Source organism: Xenopus tropicalis, chromosome 8 (assembly GCF_000004195.4).
Source record: "Xenopus tropicalis strain Nigerian chromosome 8, UCB_Xtro_10.0, whole genome shotgun sequence".
Lineage (NCBI taxonomy): Eukaryota > Metazoa > Chordata > Amphibia > Anura > Pipidae > Xenopus > Xenopus tropicalis.
Window position 1 is genome coordinate 88,193,646 of NC_030684.2, and position 14,741 is coordinate 88,208,386.

Here is a 14,741-nt window from a genome sequence, read left to right on the forward strand (position 1 = left end):
GCCGCGGGGTTCGCTGTAGCGGCGCGTTGCTATGGGAACGGGAAGCACCATAGCACGCGTTGCTCTCTGGCCTCTCTGATCCGCTTATACTGATCCTCCCCCAAACCCCTCTCTCGCCTGCTGTCCCTGCAGCCGCGCTGCCAAACGCTACATACGCCGTGTCGCTGCTGAGGGGATCCCATGTCCCTGGCACTGGGTGAAAGCGGCAGCCCACGGATCCCACGCAAAAGAGGAGGCGAAGGCGTCTGCCCACGCATGACAGCTCCAATGAATGCTTCTGGCAGCGTGTGAATGTTGCAGCCTACGGGACTCGCGTAGGACTGGCATAGCTGTGGGCAGCCCACGCATGGCGCTCTTGTAAAGTCAATGTCGTTGCGGTGGCTGAAGCACAGCGAGCATCAGAGAAGCAGGTGTTAGCCTGGCACCCAAGGGCATCACTCCCGGGATTAGGGATCCGGCAGCAGGCTGCTAACCACTCCTTACTCCCTACACTGCACCAATACTAGGTGTGTCAGCAGTGGGGCCAGCTGAGCCCTTGCCAGTTACCCCCGATGGCATCGCGCTGCTGCTGCTGATTTCCCCTCGCACCTCCTTCTCTATTCCCCCCGCCTCCGCCCCTCATTCCCCTGCTCGGATCTTCTTCGGGCGCTGCCATGTGAAGCTCTCTCTTGGCTTCTTTGCCTACTCATGTTTTGCCCAGTTAGACTCGCAGATTCTCCCATGCATCCCACCGGCTTCTTTAGGATGGATTTCAGCCAGGGCAGCTTGTTTGGCTACATAGAGGACTTGGAGGGACTGACGATCATCGAGAGACCGGTCCGCAGAAGCCTCAAGGTATCATTTGGACAGGATGGCGCAGGGTAGAACAGACCGGTTGGGGTGCTGGATCCAGTCATTATATCCAGATCCATTTCAAATTAGCACGCAGTTAGGCTGGTTAGTAATTCAGCTGAACACACCATGGGCGTCGATAGTAGTGTACATCTTGTACCTAAACTGATTATCAGCCATAGAAGATTTGTATTTATTTGTTTTATACAAGGGTAAATATATCTGTAGTTATTATTAGAAACGACCATTCGATTCCAGGGCAGCAAACACAATTTAGTTCTTACTCTTAACCGCCTTTGTACTGTACTTTCTGTCCTGCTTCAGTCACACTTTGAAAAGGATGATCTGGTACTAACACTTCACAGTCATAGTTGATCTACTGCTGCTAGAATCTGTAATAGCAACCTGAGAGTCCAATATAGTTGTAGTTCAACAACTCTTGCTCTGTGTTCCACCTATTTGTGATGGTGATTGAAGGTTGCATACATGAGTTTCCCACCACAAATCCCAGAGTCAGGGTTTGTTAAAAGACATTTGAGGGCAACTGGTGGCCTATCATGTGGAACACTAGAAACCACCCCAGCAGCAGTATATAAGCTTGCTTGCTCTTTGTGTGACACTTTTTTCCATTTACATTCTTTTATTTCAAAATGTCCAGTTTCCTCCCAGTCCCACCCTCTAAAAACACACAGACTCATCATCATCAACCCCAGCTTGTATTATTTGTGTGACTGTGATAGGCATTATAAACTGCACTATGGCAGGGACTGATGTCAGTGATGATCAATCCTTGTAGTGCTGCAGAATATATCCAAGCTAAAGCAGGGCTGTGGAGTTGGTACAAAAATTCTTCGACCCTCACTCTAATAATTCCTTAGTTTGTGGTACCTCCGACTCCAACTATAATTCCAGATACCCAAAATTGCTTCCAACTCCTCAGCCCTGTTCTAAAAAAAAATGAGGATAATCATTAATGTCACTAGTCACTTTCAGAGCTAAAAACAGCAGTGACACAATGCATTTCATTGGTCAAGGACAGACTTCCTTATGGGCCACAGTACCTTTATTTTAATTTTTCCTTTGGAAATATTGTGGATTTTTCTTGTTTTATTTTCTCTAGTGTATGCTTTATATGAAGTTCTAACTCAGCATGAATTTTCATTCTTGCACAACTGCCCACTAAATTATACAGGAATGGCTGTGGTAGGAGAAAGCACATAAGTATGATCATAGTCATCTGATCAAAAGAAACCATGACTCAAGGCCATCTTAGGCTTTACCATGCCCTAACCAAAGTTAATCTGGACCTTTTGTTTACTGTATAGTGGCCCATAAGGATATACAAATAACAGATCATTCTGAAAATATGTTTTATATTTTTTTTTCAGACGCCTGAAGAAATTGAAAGGTTAACAGTTGATGAAGAACTAAATGACATTGAAAGGGCTGTATTCCTTCTCAGGTATATTCCACTGTAAAATATTTCAACTTGGAAAATATAATTTTTAAGTAGCCTTTGAAATCTGTTGTCCAACATTATTTAAGTTATTGTATCAAGGAAAAAAAATTGGTTTTTGCTCGTTTTTATCAGACGATAGCTTAGTTTCTTTGGGGAAATGTCTAAAAAGTATATGTATATCCAGCTAATTAGTTAACTGGGAAGGTAGTATAGCCCATAATGGTCAGTTTGTCCTTGTGTCTGCACACCACTGTTTTTTTCATCTACATATATGTACCCATATTTTTCTTCTAGGTAGTATTAATGGTACATGGGGCTGGGAAACAATTAGAACAATGATAGACAGAATGGGTCATTTTGTCAATGGCTGTTTCCACTAGATTTTCACCATACTCTCACCTATCTTAGTCAAGTTATTTTTTTTTCTTCAAGAACAACATTATCAGATGTTTTTCTAAATAAAAATACATTATGTTCAATAATATAGCCTATATTCCTTTAATTTGCTCTTAAAGGTATATGTTTTTCTGTTCATGAAATATTTCTTTTCTTCAAATTTGTATTTTTAAACATAGGTGAAAATGTCTTCCTAGTCTTTAATAGATTATTACCAAAAATATATTTTTTCCATGTGGAGAAAACCTCATCAGAGGCAGGTGATATGGCCTCCAACTAAAAAAAACAACACTTTGTACATGTTGTACCCTTTGTGGGTTGTTGCAGAGCCTTCTAGCATGTTGATAGTTTGAATAATAAAATAAATGTAACATATGACAAGTATCAGCTTAAAGAGAGAAAGAAAAGAAAAAATAGCATTTTTTATCTTATTGATGTCAGTTATCTGGAGAAAATTATATGTTTGTTTTGGATTTGATTAGAATATTAGAAGTCAGAGCATTGAATTCAACATGTCAGTTTCACTTCAAAGGGATAAAATATTTACTTTCAGTTAGTCTGCACTTTTTAAATTTTGTAAAAAGTATGATATTTTTATGTAAAAATATCTGTATTTTTTCCAGCTTTTGGGGCAGTTTATGAGTATGTGTTATAGAAAGTTCTACTGTAAATGACAGACCGGGTGGGGCATTGTTTAGGCAACAGATAAACAATGGCTAAAAAGAGTAGAGCTGATTACAAACGCTGCATTAAAAAAGAAGAACATTTTTCCTGTACAGGAAATAGAATTAAATAGAAATAGATATTATGTTAGATAAAATAGTTTTCTTTTTATAATGCAACCTTTAGACAGAAAATATACCCACCTTTTTTACATGAGCTGATTTATTTAGGTTTATGTAGAAATTGCGCATAAACACTCTCTCAACTTCGAAAATTAAATGTATTTTTTTATATACAGACTAGGGATGCTCCAAATGCACTATTTTAGGATCCGGGCCAAACCCCAAATCCTTTGTGAAATATTCGGGCAAGTGCCGGACTGAATCTGAATCCAACAAGGGAGGTATTAAAGAGAACCCGTCACCCAGACATTAAAAGCTGTATAATAAAAGTCCTTTTCAAATTAAACATGAAACCCAATTTCATTTTTATATTAACACATCCAAACCCATTATAAAGGCAATTAAAAGGCAATTGACAGCTGTCAATCATATATTGCTTGCCCTGCCCCACAATACTTTTAGCTTTCCGTTCAGCCCTACCTAGATCACACTGCATATCTCACTTTTCCCCTCCCTCCTCATCATCTAATTGTGTAGCCAGTGCAAGGGCATGGGCATCTGGTCCCCCATTCTGGCACATAAACAAGATTTTGGTATGATACAAAGCTTGCCTTCATAACAGTGCCCACAAAATGGTGCCTGCCTGCTTGCTTTGATTTAGTAATTCCAAGATGGAAGGAAACAAGATTTATATTATTTATATAGAGTAAGTAAAGTTTATTTTTCTCAACTAACAATATAGAAAATAATTTGGAATTATTTCTTAGGGTGACAGGCTCTCTTTAAGACAACTGCGCATGGCGAAAAATGTTCAATTTCTGTGTTTATGTGATAAAAAGTCATGTGATTTTAAGGATTTGGTTCCATCAGAAGCATGGATTCTGGATTTGGTACATCCCTAATACAGACATTCCAGAGATTCCACAGATTAAAAAGAAATAATGTTAGTCTGTTTCTTGCTCACTTGGTCTAGTTTCCCTCCCCCCTTAAGCTCACAGTGTAATGCAACCCCTGCCTCATCTTGTGCCATTGTGAAGTGATGGATTCTGGGGGTTGAAGTGCCTCTGCTTTCCAGAGAATCTGAGAACCACCCACTAAAGAAAGCTGGTTCCATAAAGTCCATGGTACACCTGTCATTTGCTCCACCAGTGTATTTCTGCAGGTGTATAAACTTTGTTACCCCTACATGCCATTAAAGTGTTCATTTTAATTCTAAATGCCTATTATCAGCATTAACATGGGTTTTGTCTTCAAAAGGTATATTTGACAATTTGCAGGGTAAATACACATGGTGTGTTGTGTACACTATGTTGGCTCAGAAGGGTCAGACACCAGTGTTTATTATAGGATTAAAGGAGAAGGAAAGGTTCAATTACTTGGGGTGCTAACATCGGGCACATCATTTACCTGATAACCTGGGCCTGTTAGCAGAAAACTGCACTAGCCAAGGGTACTTGTGAAGAGTGGTGCTCTTCCTCTATCTTCTGTATTAGTGTGGGTGCACATACGGAGTGTAAAGCCAAACTTTAACAAAAAATCCAGCCTTTTCACTTTACTGCTCATTTATCGGCCCTGGGATTTTGAAGAAAGAGGTTGGTTGGCCAGCGCATTTTTCTGCTAACAGGAGCCAAGGGTATCAAGTAAGTTACTGCAATTACTCAGGGGTGCCTAACTTTTGACACCCCCCCCGTGATTGAACCTTTCCTTCTACTTTAAAGTGGCTCCAAGCCTTAGGTACTTTACAATTTTACAACACTGGATAGCCTTGCCAACTTCAATAGGTATGTGTGTTAACAGAAATTAAATTAGTAATATATTATTGGCTTCATGACAGCATTTATATTACTGAGTACTCCTTTTTAAACCAAGTGTGCCTTGCATTAGCTTGTGAACAACTGACAGTGAATATTTAGAATTGCAATGGAGCTTAATATGACAAGTTATTATGTAAAGAATACATAGAATACTCTGTAGTAACTTTAGTAACAAGTATAGAATACTCTTAATAACTCAATGCAATATGCAACATGCTTACAGGTCCCGTGAGAAATACAACATCAGAGCTGTATTGCATTACGTAGAGGATCTATTGTTAACCAGTAAGCTGCAAAAGCTCTTATTTCACACACATATACAGGTATGGGATCCCTTATCTGGAAACCCATTATCCAGAAAGCTCTGGATTACGGAAAGCCCGTCTCCCATGGACTCTATTTTAAGGCTGCCAGTGAGGGGTCAGTCAGGATGTTTTTTGACGTGTTGCAAACCTTTCCTCTGTTTGGAAGGTGTTCTTATCTTCTCTATGTTTCACTATGTGGATTATACACTGTACCTTTCCTGAGACTTTGTGAGATTGCTATCACTGTATCCTCCTTTTGGTAAAATACTTATTTCCTTACATCGTTACATTTTTTCTTTAAAAGCCATACATTAATTTCATATTCTTAGGACTGGGGTATTGAGATAATGATAACCCTCTTAAAGGGGCAGTATACACCTATATACACCTTTATTCAACATAAGCACAATAAACTATACATATTGAAAATGCATTGTGCTTATTTTTTTATTTTTTTTATTTTTTTTTTTATAAAAAAAACTCCATATTTTCCTTACATTTTAATTCGTCTTTGGCCTGTTTAGTGCAAAAATAACAAGAAAACATGTTTTCTCCATCTCTTTTTTTCTTAATTAAAACAATAGGTAAGAGTTCAATACAGTTCAACCCAATTCATTGAACTTCAGGAGAATATGCTGCCTTTTTAACAAATCTGGATATAAAAGCTGTCAATTTAGGGTAATAAATTGTGCTTTTTATTCTGTTTTCTTAAAGGAGAAGGAAAGGCTAAGTCACTTGGGGGTGCCAAAATGTTAGGCACCCCCAAGTGACTTAAATCGCCTACCTTGTACCCCGGACTGGTGCCCCTGTTAGGAGAGAACAGCACCAGCTCGGGGTAACTGCGAGCCCTTCCTCTTCCGTATTCGTGCGCTTGCGCATATGCAGTAGAGTAAAAAAGCCGAACTTAAACATAGAAGTCGGCTTTTCACTCTACTGCGCATGTGCCGGCCCAGGGATTTCGCCGGCAGCATGAAGACGGCAGGAGGAAGCGCTCGCTGCAGGTACCCCGGGTTGGTGCTGTTTTCTCCTAACAGGGGCACCAGCCCTGGGTACAAGGTAAGCAATTTAAGTCACTTGGGGGTGCCTAACATTTTGGCACCCCCAAGTGACTTAGTGTGTGAAGCCTACTGATGTTCAGGTTCTCCTAAGGAGCCATGGAAACTGCCATTTAGAAGGGGCTTGCTTCTGTTTGTTTTGCATTCATTCTGCAACTTTTTACTGATAGCAGGCACTTTGTAGTTTTAGATTTATTAACAAAGATATAGTTATTTATAATGTAGTTTTACTTCAAACACTTTTTTTTTTAATAAAAATCAGCCATTCTCATGCCCAATTTTTAGTGACTTGGCTTATATTTTGCAGCTCTGCAAAAGAGACTTAGCAGGACTGTTTAATCTATAGCCTATTATTATAGAGCAGCTCTCAGAGCCCCTAAAAGTCTTTGGGGGCAGGGTAATGTAATAAAAGGTGCAGAGTTTGTTACTGTTCTAATAACCCATAGCAACTAATTAGCTGGCTAGCAGTGTGTGACTAGACCTAAGTAAATTTTGCTCCTTTTATTAGATTACCATGTTTGCCTGTTGTTGGGTGCTGGAAACTGCAATTCAAACACAACTGAAAGGCAATGGCATTAGCAGCACTGATTACTTTTGTTTTTTTCTAATTTCTCAACAATAGGCACTTTTGCAATTTTTGCTTTTATTGTTCTGTCTGCAGTTGGCTGTACAAAGCCATTCACTGACTGGTTACTATGGGTTACCAATGCTATTTGCCCAGTGTTAAGAAATGAACCCCACTGTTTCCAAAACACTTTACTGTCCCACAGGCACTGCCTCTACTGTAATAGTACGCTTTTTTCCAATTTTTTATCTTAAGTTGTGCTGTAGGGGGCCAAATTCAGTTTGGGGCCCAGGTCACCAGTGGTTGGACCTTTTAATAAATTGCAATTTTATGTATTGTAAGCCCATAACAACTACTGCTGCTGTGCTTGTCCCATGAATTGTGAGCTTCTTTTTGCCTGGATTACTTGTGATCAGCCCCACACCCTTGTTACCAAAGACCTTTGCTTTATCCATCCTGCCTTTCAACTATTAGCAAGTTCTTGCAATCTGTATGCTACATATTTCCCATTATGTGGTTACACATGTTTATCATCAGCTTAATTTATCTTTATAGGGCCAGCAATTAATGTAGCACTTTTTAATAGTTTATACAAATAGGGGTCTTACAATAATGTAAGGATTGATGGTTATAAAATAAAAATAAGATTGGATGGAACATATGACACTTAAGGGTGTTGAGATTAATTGGTCATTCCTTATGGTATGTTGACTTCTGATCAATTAGATTGCATAAAATGTTTTCAAAGGACCCAAATAAGTCCCAACTTAAAAATGTGTTTATCGCTAGTAATGCATCTGGTTTATTACTATTTTCTTTTGTTGGAAGAAATATATCCAGAAGGATCATAATAACCATGGTAAACAGCATATTTGGCTCCCCAATCCTAGTTTATTAATCCCTGTTGTAAAGTATATTTTACCCAGAAATCTTCTATAAAAATAGTAATATGTGGTATTAGAATAAATGTTTCCATTTCAGAGTATACACAGAGATATAGGTCAAGATAATGGTGCTCAGTCTGTGAAATGCTGCATTGTAACACGTCTCTATATAAGCACTGAAAAAAAAATCATGGGAGGGGTACTTACAGCAGTTGAAGTACTTGAACACTGCACAAACAACTGCTGCTGACACAATGCTCATTATATAAGATGCACTTGTTTTCAGCCCTGCAGAAACTATAATAGCCTGCAGTCAAAAGCAGATTTAATTTAATCAGCACATGAGGCTTCTTCTGCTACTATTTTCTGTTCCATTGTCCTAGATGTGCTGTGTTATGTTCTGTTAATCATTTCAGTGCCAGAGAGAGCTGTATTTATTCCCATTTGAGTGAGTTGTAGGTTGGCCTTCCAGTGTAAGTGTTAAGCACTTAAATCTTTGTTTGCATAGGAACAGCAAACCATTCATACATTTTAGACAGATTCCTTAAAAGCAATGAACAGAATTAAATTGATGCCCCCCATCCTTTTCTAGCAATGATACAATGTAGAATAGACTTCATTCTTCGAAAGGCACTAAAGAGGTGTTTCAGCATACTGAACTAAATGTACTCTTGTCCCATCATTCCACAGAAACAAAATCTCTGGATATCTCTTCATGATATTTTGTTGCCATGAATGCATTAGTTTTCACATAACTGACCAACAGTATGCAGATGTGGATGTACCAGCCCCTTTTATTGAAAACCTCGAGCAGTTACCCCCAACCTTTTTTACTTGTGAGCCATGCTCAAGTGTATTAAAAGTGTGATGAGCCACACAAGCATGAAAATAATATATATGCTAATTAGATGCATTCTGCAGACTGAACTGTTTTATGTTTAGCCATGCAGCATACATCTATATTTATTGCTAATTTACCATGCAGGATATGGATTCGGTATGTGGCTGGCATTAAAGTGGTAAAGGGCAACCCTAATATGAGGGGAGATAGAGGGGTAATGTCTTGGTGCACCAGTGACCAGTTTTAGAAATGAGCATGAGAAATTATCTGTCAGTTAACGTGAGGAATGTATTAATTGTGCAATAAATGTATGTAAATCTGCATTAAATGTAACTAATATGTAAAAATAATGTGCATTAAGTCACCAACACAGAGCATGGATGAAGGTGAGTAAGTAGGGATTAATGTATTGGCTGAACTTCTACAGTAAAGAAATTCTGTAGCAGCTTTTTATAATGTACTTGATATCAGTATGATAATTATTTATTTTGCATACCTTTGTTGCTCTTTAATGTTTCCCTATTAAAAGGTTTACACATGATATAATATATATTATAATATTTGTGTAAAGCAACTGTGTTTCTCAAAAGCATCAGAGTGTGTGTAAAGTAATTTTGCAGTCCACTCTTTGAGAGGAACATGACTATTCCCAAGGAAACATTTTGTTTACACACAATGACCACTGCTGCTTGCCGCAAGCACTATTGTTTAACATACAATAAGTTAGCTATTTTCAGAAGTGAGCAACAAGAAGGTAAAGAAGTTACATTGTGTGAATAGACTGAACTCCACTTCAGTATGAATGGTTATAAATGTAACTGCCAACCTCTTAAACAAATATTTTGAGAAACAGTAGTACACGTTTATTGTATTCAGTTACATTTTAAAGAGAGCCCCATGAAAATATAGTGAGCTGTAGCATGTGTATTAAAAATACAGTTACTATACAGGGAGTCCCTAAGTACAGTGTTTAGAGTTTCAATTTCACTGCCCCTTCCTGCTTGTTACCTGCCTGCAAGGCGTCTGTCACCATCCTATCATTTATATTGGCTGCCCTGAGAGTGATACCATCCCCTTCGCTCCATTGTGCTTACATATGTTAACTGTGCAAATACACACACATACATGAGCTGACCAGGGCTAGGGAAGGTTCTGTGAAAAATTATTTAACTAGGTTATTTTTTACACTTTAATTACAGAGCCTTAGTTCCTGCTAAAACTAGACCCTGGGACATATAAAAATGCTGGATACATTTCTACACTGTCAGGATCTACTCAAACATAGTCAATCCCCTACATACTTGCACAGTATAGAAAAAGCCCTGTATGTGGATGCATGCACCTGTTTATATGCACTCATGTGTAGCAAGTCCACAAGGTGCACACAGAAAGAGCCATATTTCCATGCTCAACACTGCCATCTAAATACATGCACAGACAAAATACAAGCAATACATTCTTTCTGTTTCCTGCATCCCCTTTTAATTGCCCTTTGGAACATTTGTGGAGATTTTTGTTTATAACAACAAATGTCTTTGAGCCACTGAAGAATATAGATTTGGAGCTAGTGGGTCTAAATTGTCCTATAGACATTACAGTTTACCATAATGTTCTGTATAGGACTGCAGACCAACAGTATCTTTACTATATTTTTACATTTTGTGCTAATAAATATTTCCTGACCCCCGGGTTGTAGGAAAATAATGTAAATGTTGTGGCTATATGTTTGACTTAATTACAGCCAACAAAAGCTATTTAATTCTGGGCTCTTATTACAGAAATGGGAGGTATGCCAAGCTGCACTGGTAAAATTGGAAGGCATTGTATTTTATTCCTCCAAATACAAAAGAACATATGGCAACCCTTTAATCTGAGAAGCTTTCACTCATTTTACCCATCTATAATGTGTTAACGAGACCAATGGCTAAAATGCAAATTGCTCCTCTTTTAAAAGCTTATTTTCTAACTTTTACAATAGACATGAAAACATAAAAAGAAATGTATTTTGAATTGTAGTTGCTGTTCTTTTTGAAAAAAAAATAGTTAAAAAACCTTGCTGTGTTTAATTTATTAATATTTAAGGAGTATTGTAATTAGTATAGCAGCTGAATATGGAACTTTTTTGGTTTCCTGTTGGAAGGCTTCTGCCAAGTTCAGTTTAATATTGCTTCGAGATTATAGACTCCCAGCGGGAAAGCATGCTGTTTGCACTTAGCTTAATCCCTCTGTCAACACAACTTCTTTTTGTATCTGCATGCAAACAGCTTTTTTTGATCCAAACTAAAATTAACTCTGATTTGCAGAAAGTTTGTAAAGAAAAAAATACCATGATCCAAAATGAAAAGGTTACATTTGCAGCAGGAAAAAATATATCATTTGACGCTGTCAGGCTACCTCTACACAGTGGCTATAGTTTATCACTAACTGTTGATGGCTGTGCTGCACTTAAGTGGTAGCAATTATAAAATTATATTGAATTTTAAACACAGAGTGTAATAAACTTATTGGTCTATCAGTTCTTTCCGTTAAATTGACAGACACTATAGTCAGAATACAAAAGGCATAATTTTCTGTTCCTCAGGGCACAAATGAGTGCTAAGGGATGCAGGAGTCTACTTGCATGGTTATGACAAGCAACAGAAGCACTGTCTTGCTTTATGCCACAGTTTTTAGATATACACTCCGAATCCCACAGGACAAAGCAGAAGTAAGGCAATATCAGGTTATAGTATATATTAACAGAAATTAATGAGATCTGCTTTCACTGTGCAGATTTTGGCCAGAAATGCATATAGTGAGAGGTGGTGTCTGTCACTACACACATGGGGTAGCTGGTTATTTTGTTTGCTGGCTTTTATCTGCTGCTAGAGAAAACACCTTGCTTGTCATGAACAGATATAATATATATACTTACCTTTATACTTAAAGCATAAAGGTAAGTATATATGTCACAACAAGAAATGCTGTGCAATTGCTGGCAAAATATGAATCCTCCAAGGCATTTTTGTGCAATCAAGGCTTATTAAATTTTAATAGGATGGGCTTTAGCAGATTTCGCTATAAAAGTGAGATTAGGACACTTATCTGAATCAGAATAAACTAATGTATTGAACTAAAGCTAGCCATAAACCTAAATATCTGCTCCTTTGCCAAGGTTGCCAGAGAAATGTACTTTTGGTACAAAGGTAATCCATGGACTGGTACTATTGTGATCTTTGGGTCAGGAAGGAATCCCCAACCAATGGCTCCCGAGCAACATGTTGCTCATCAACCCCTTGGATGTTGCTCCCAGTGGCCTCAAAGCAGGTTGTTATTTTTGAATTTCTGGCTTGGAGGCACATTTTTGTTGCATAAAAACCAGATGTACTTATAAACTGAATCTCCTGCCACTCCACAAACCAACCAAATAGCCAATCACAGCCCATATTTGGCACCCTTGGAACTTTTTTTTAATTCATGTATTGCTCCCCATCTCTTTTTACATTTTAATGTGGCTTACGGGTACAGAGGGTTGGGGATCCCTGCTCCAAAGCAACTTGGAGATGGATATAAGTAAGATTGTTCTCTTTCCTCTGGATCAACTAGCATTTAGGAAGATTTAATTTAAATAAAAAAAGTTTGAACTCAATGGATGTGTGTCTTTTGTTTTTCTTGATTTCTTGATTGCTACAGTCAAACATCTGAGTACATTTTAATAAGATACCTTTGGACCTCTACTGCCCAGATTTTTTATTCTCTTTTGTTTGGCATTTTGATCGTAGTCTGTTTTCAATATCCTACTATAAGACTACGATCAGTATCTGTGTTTGTGTTGTTAGTAGTTCTTGCTTTCCATGACCACTTCAGAATGTCTTGCAAATGACTTGCAGAATACTGATTACCGGTTATTGTGTAAGGAGTGTAGATATCAAATTTCTAAATCGCATGCTGTGATAAGAACATTTAGAGCAGTTAGAATTTGATCCATACTGTGATTAAAAAAAAGAGTAAATATCATAATCAGGATTTGGTTCAGGATTCTGCATTTTTCAGCAGGATTCGGATCTGGTGGAATCCACATGCCTGGTCAAACTGAATCTGAATCCTAGCCTGATGTGCATATACAAATTCGGATTCGGTTTAGTATTCGGCCAAATCTTTCAGGATTTGGGGTTTGGCCAGATCCCAAAATAGTGGATTCGGTGCATCCCTATTATACACCTGTATCTGCGAATGAACTGTTTGTCATGATGTGTTTTTCCCTACGATTATGCACCTCAAAGTAATTTGTATTGATCACTTCTCAATTAGTCCTAGGCGGTTATCCATTTTTTTGTATAAATTATTTACACAGTTATTATAACTAATGTGTTCTTAAATGTTTTAAAAGTTTATCTCTGCAAAGATTTTACAAAGTAAGTTATTTTCTGTACTTAATGTACTTTCTTGAATGGAATTGTTGAGCCAAAGACTTGTAAGACCGGTAATTCGTGTTATTAGTCAATAAATCCTAGTTTTGTTTGACTAAGATCAGATTATGGACTTCCTTACAGCATTAAATGTCATGGGGAAGTTATGTAAAGTTTGTAAAATTGGGTGTGAGGATCTTATTAGTGTTACTCACCTTTTGCTAGTTAGATAAGAGGCCCCCTGTCTAAAACTTAATGAACTCCTTAAAAACACAGACAGGATAGCCTTAAATTAGTTAGGTTAATAGATAATTAAGGATTTTTTGCATGAAGAAGGGTTTATAAATAATTTGGGTGAATTTTCCAAATGCTGTTGTTGATGCATGATACTCTCATATTTCTATAATGTTCTGAAAATTAATTAAAAAATGAGATGGCTATACACAAGTAAAAAGCAAAAATTGAAACTGGCATGCCAAAAAATAAAAAACACCTACAATGTTGACAATGTCTTGGTGGTCTCTCTTACTGACTAGCAAAATACAGGCTGACTGACTAACACGGTCTCTTAAACTGATAGTCCCACAATTTAACACCCATTAGATTGTAAGCTTTATTGAGCAGTGCAGTCTTTACCTCTTGCATCAGTTGTATTTTTGTACCTATCCTACATGTTTATACACACTTCTATTGTACCATGCTTCACAGTATAATGGCACTTTATAAATATGTGCTAATAGTTGGGACACTAAACAAATTGTGAATAAAAACTGAACGCAATGATGTGGAGGTGCCAACTTCTAATATTTTATTCAGAATAGAACATAAATCACGGAACAAAAGTTTAAACTGAGAAAATGTACCATTTTAAGGGAAAAATATGTTGATTTAGAATTTCATGGTGTCAACAAATCCCAAAAAAGTTGGGACAAGGCCATTTTCACCACTGTGTGGCATCTCCCCTTCTTCTTACAACACTCAACAGACGTCTGGGGACCGAGGAGACCAGTTTCTCAAGTTTAGGAATAGGAATGCTCTCCCATTCTTGTCTAATACAGGCCTCTAACTGTTCAATCGTCTTGGGCCTTCTTTGTCGCACCTTCCTCTTTATGATGCGCCAAATGTTCTCTATAGGTGAAAGATCTGGACTGGATCCTTCTCCTACGCAGCCATGATGTTGTGATTGATGCAGAATGTGGTCTGGCATTATCTTGTTGAAAAATGCAGGGTCTTCCCTGAAAGAGATGACGTCTGGATGGGAGCATATGTTGTTCTAGAACCTGAATATATTTTTCTGCATTGATCCTGCCTTTCCAGACATGCAAGCTGCCCATGCCACACGCACTCATGCAACCCCATACCATCAGAGACTTGTGTTGTCCTTGTCCTCTTTGGTCCGGATGACATGGTGTTCCAGA

General features: G+C 38.0%; 1 protein-coding gene across 1 annotated transcript in view; it reads left to right on the forward strand.

Moving 5' to 3' along the window:
• Positions 1 to 14,741, forward strand: part of ppp4r4 (protein phosphatase 4, regulatory subunit 4) — a 64,950-nt gene continuing 50,209 nt past the window's right edge. Inside the window, exons 1-2 of the mRNA XM_002933213.5 lie at positions 1 to 834; positions 2,220 to 2,293. Of these exons, the coding sequence (XP_002933259.3) occupies positions 688 to 834; positions 2,220 to 2,293 (221 nt within the window). The 5' untranslated portion in view covers positions 1 to 687. The remainder of the gene's footprint in view (positions 835 to 2,219; positions 2,294 to 14,741) is intronic.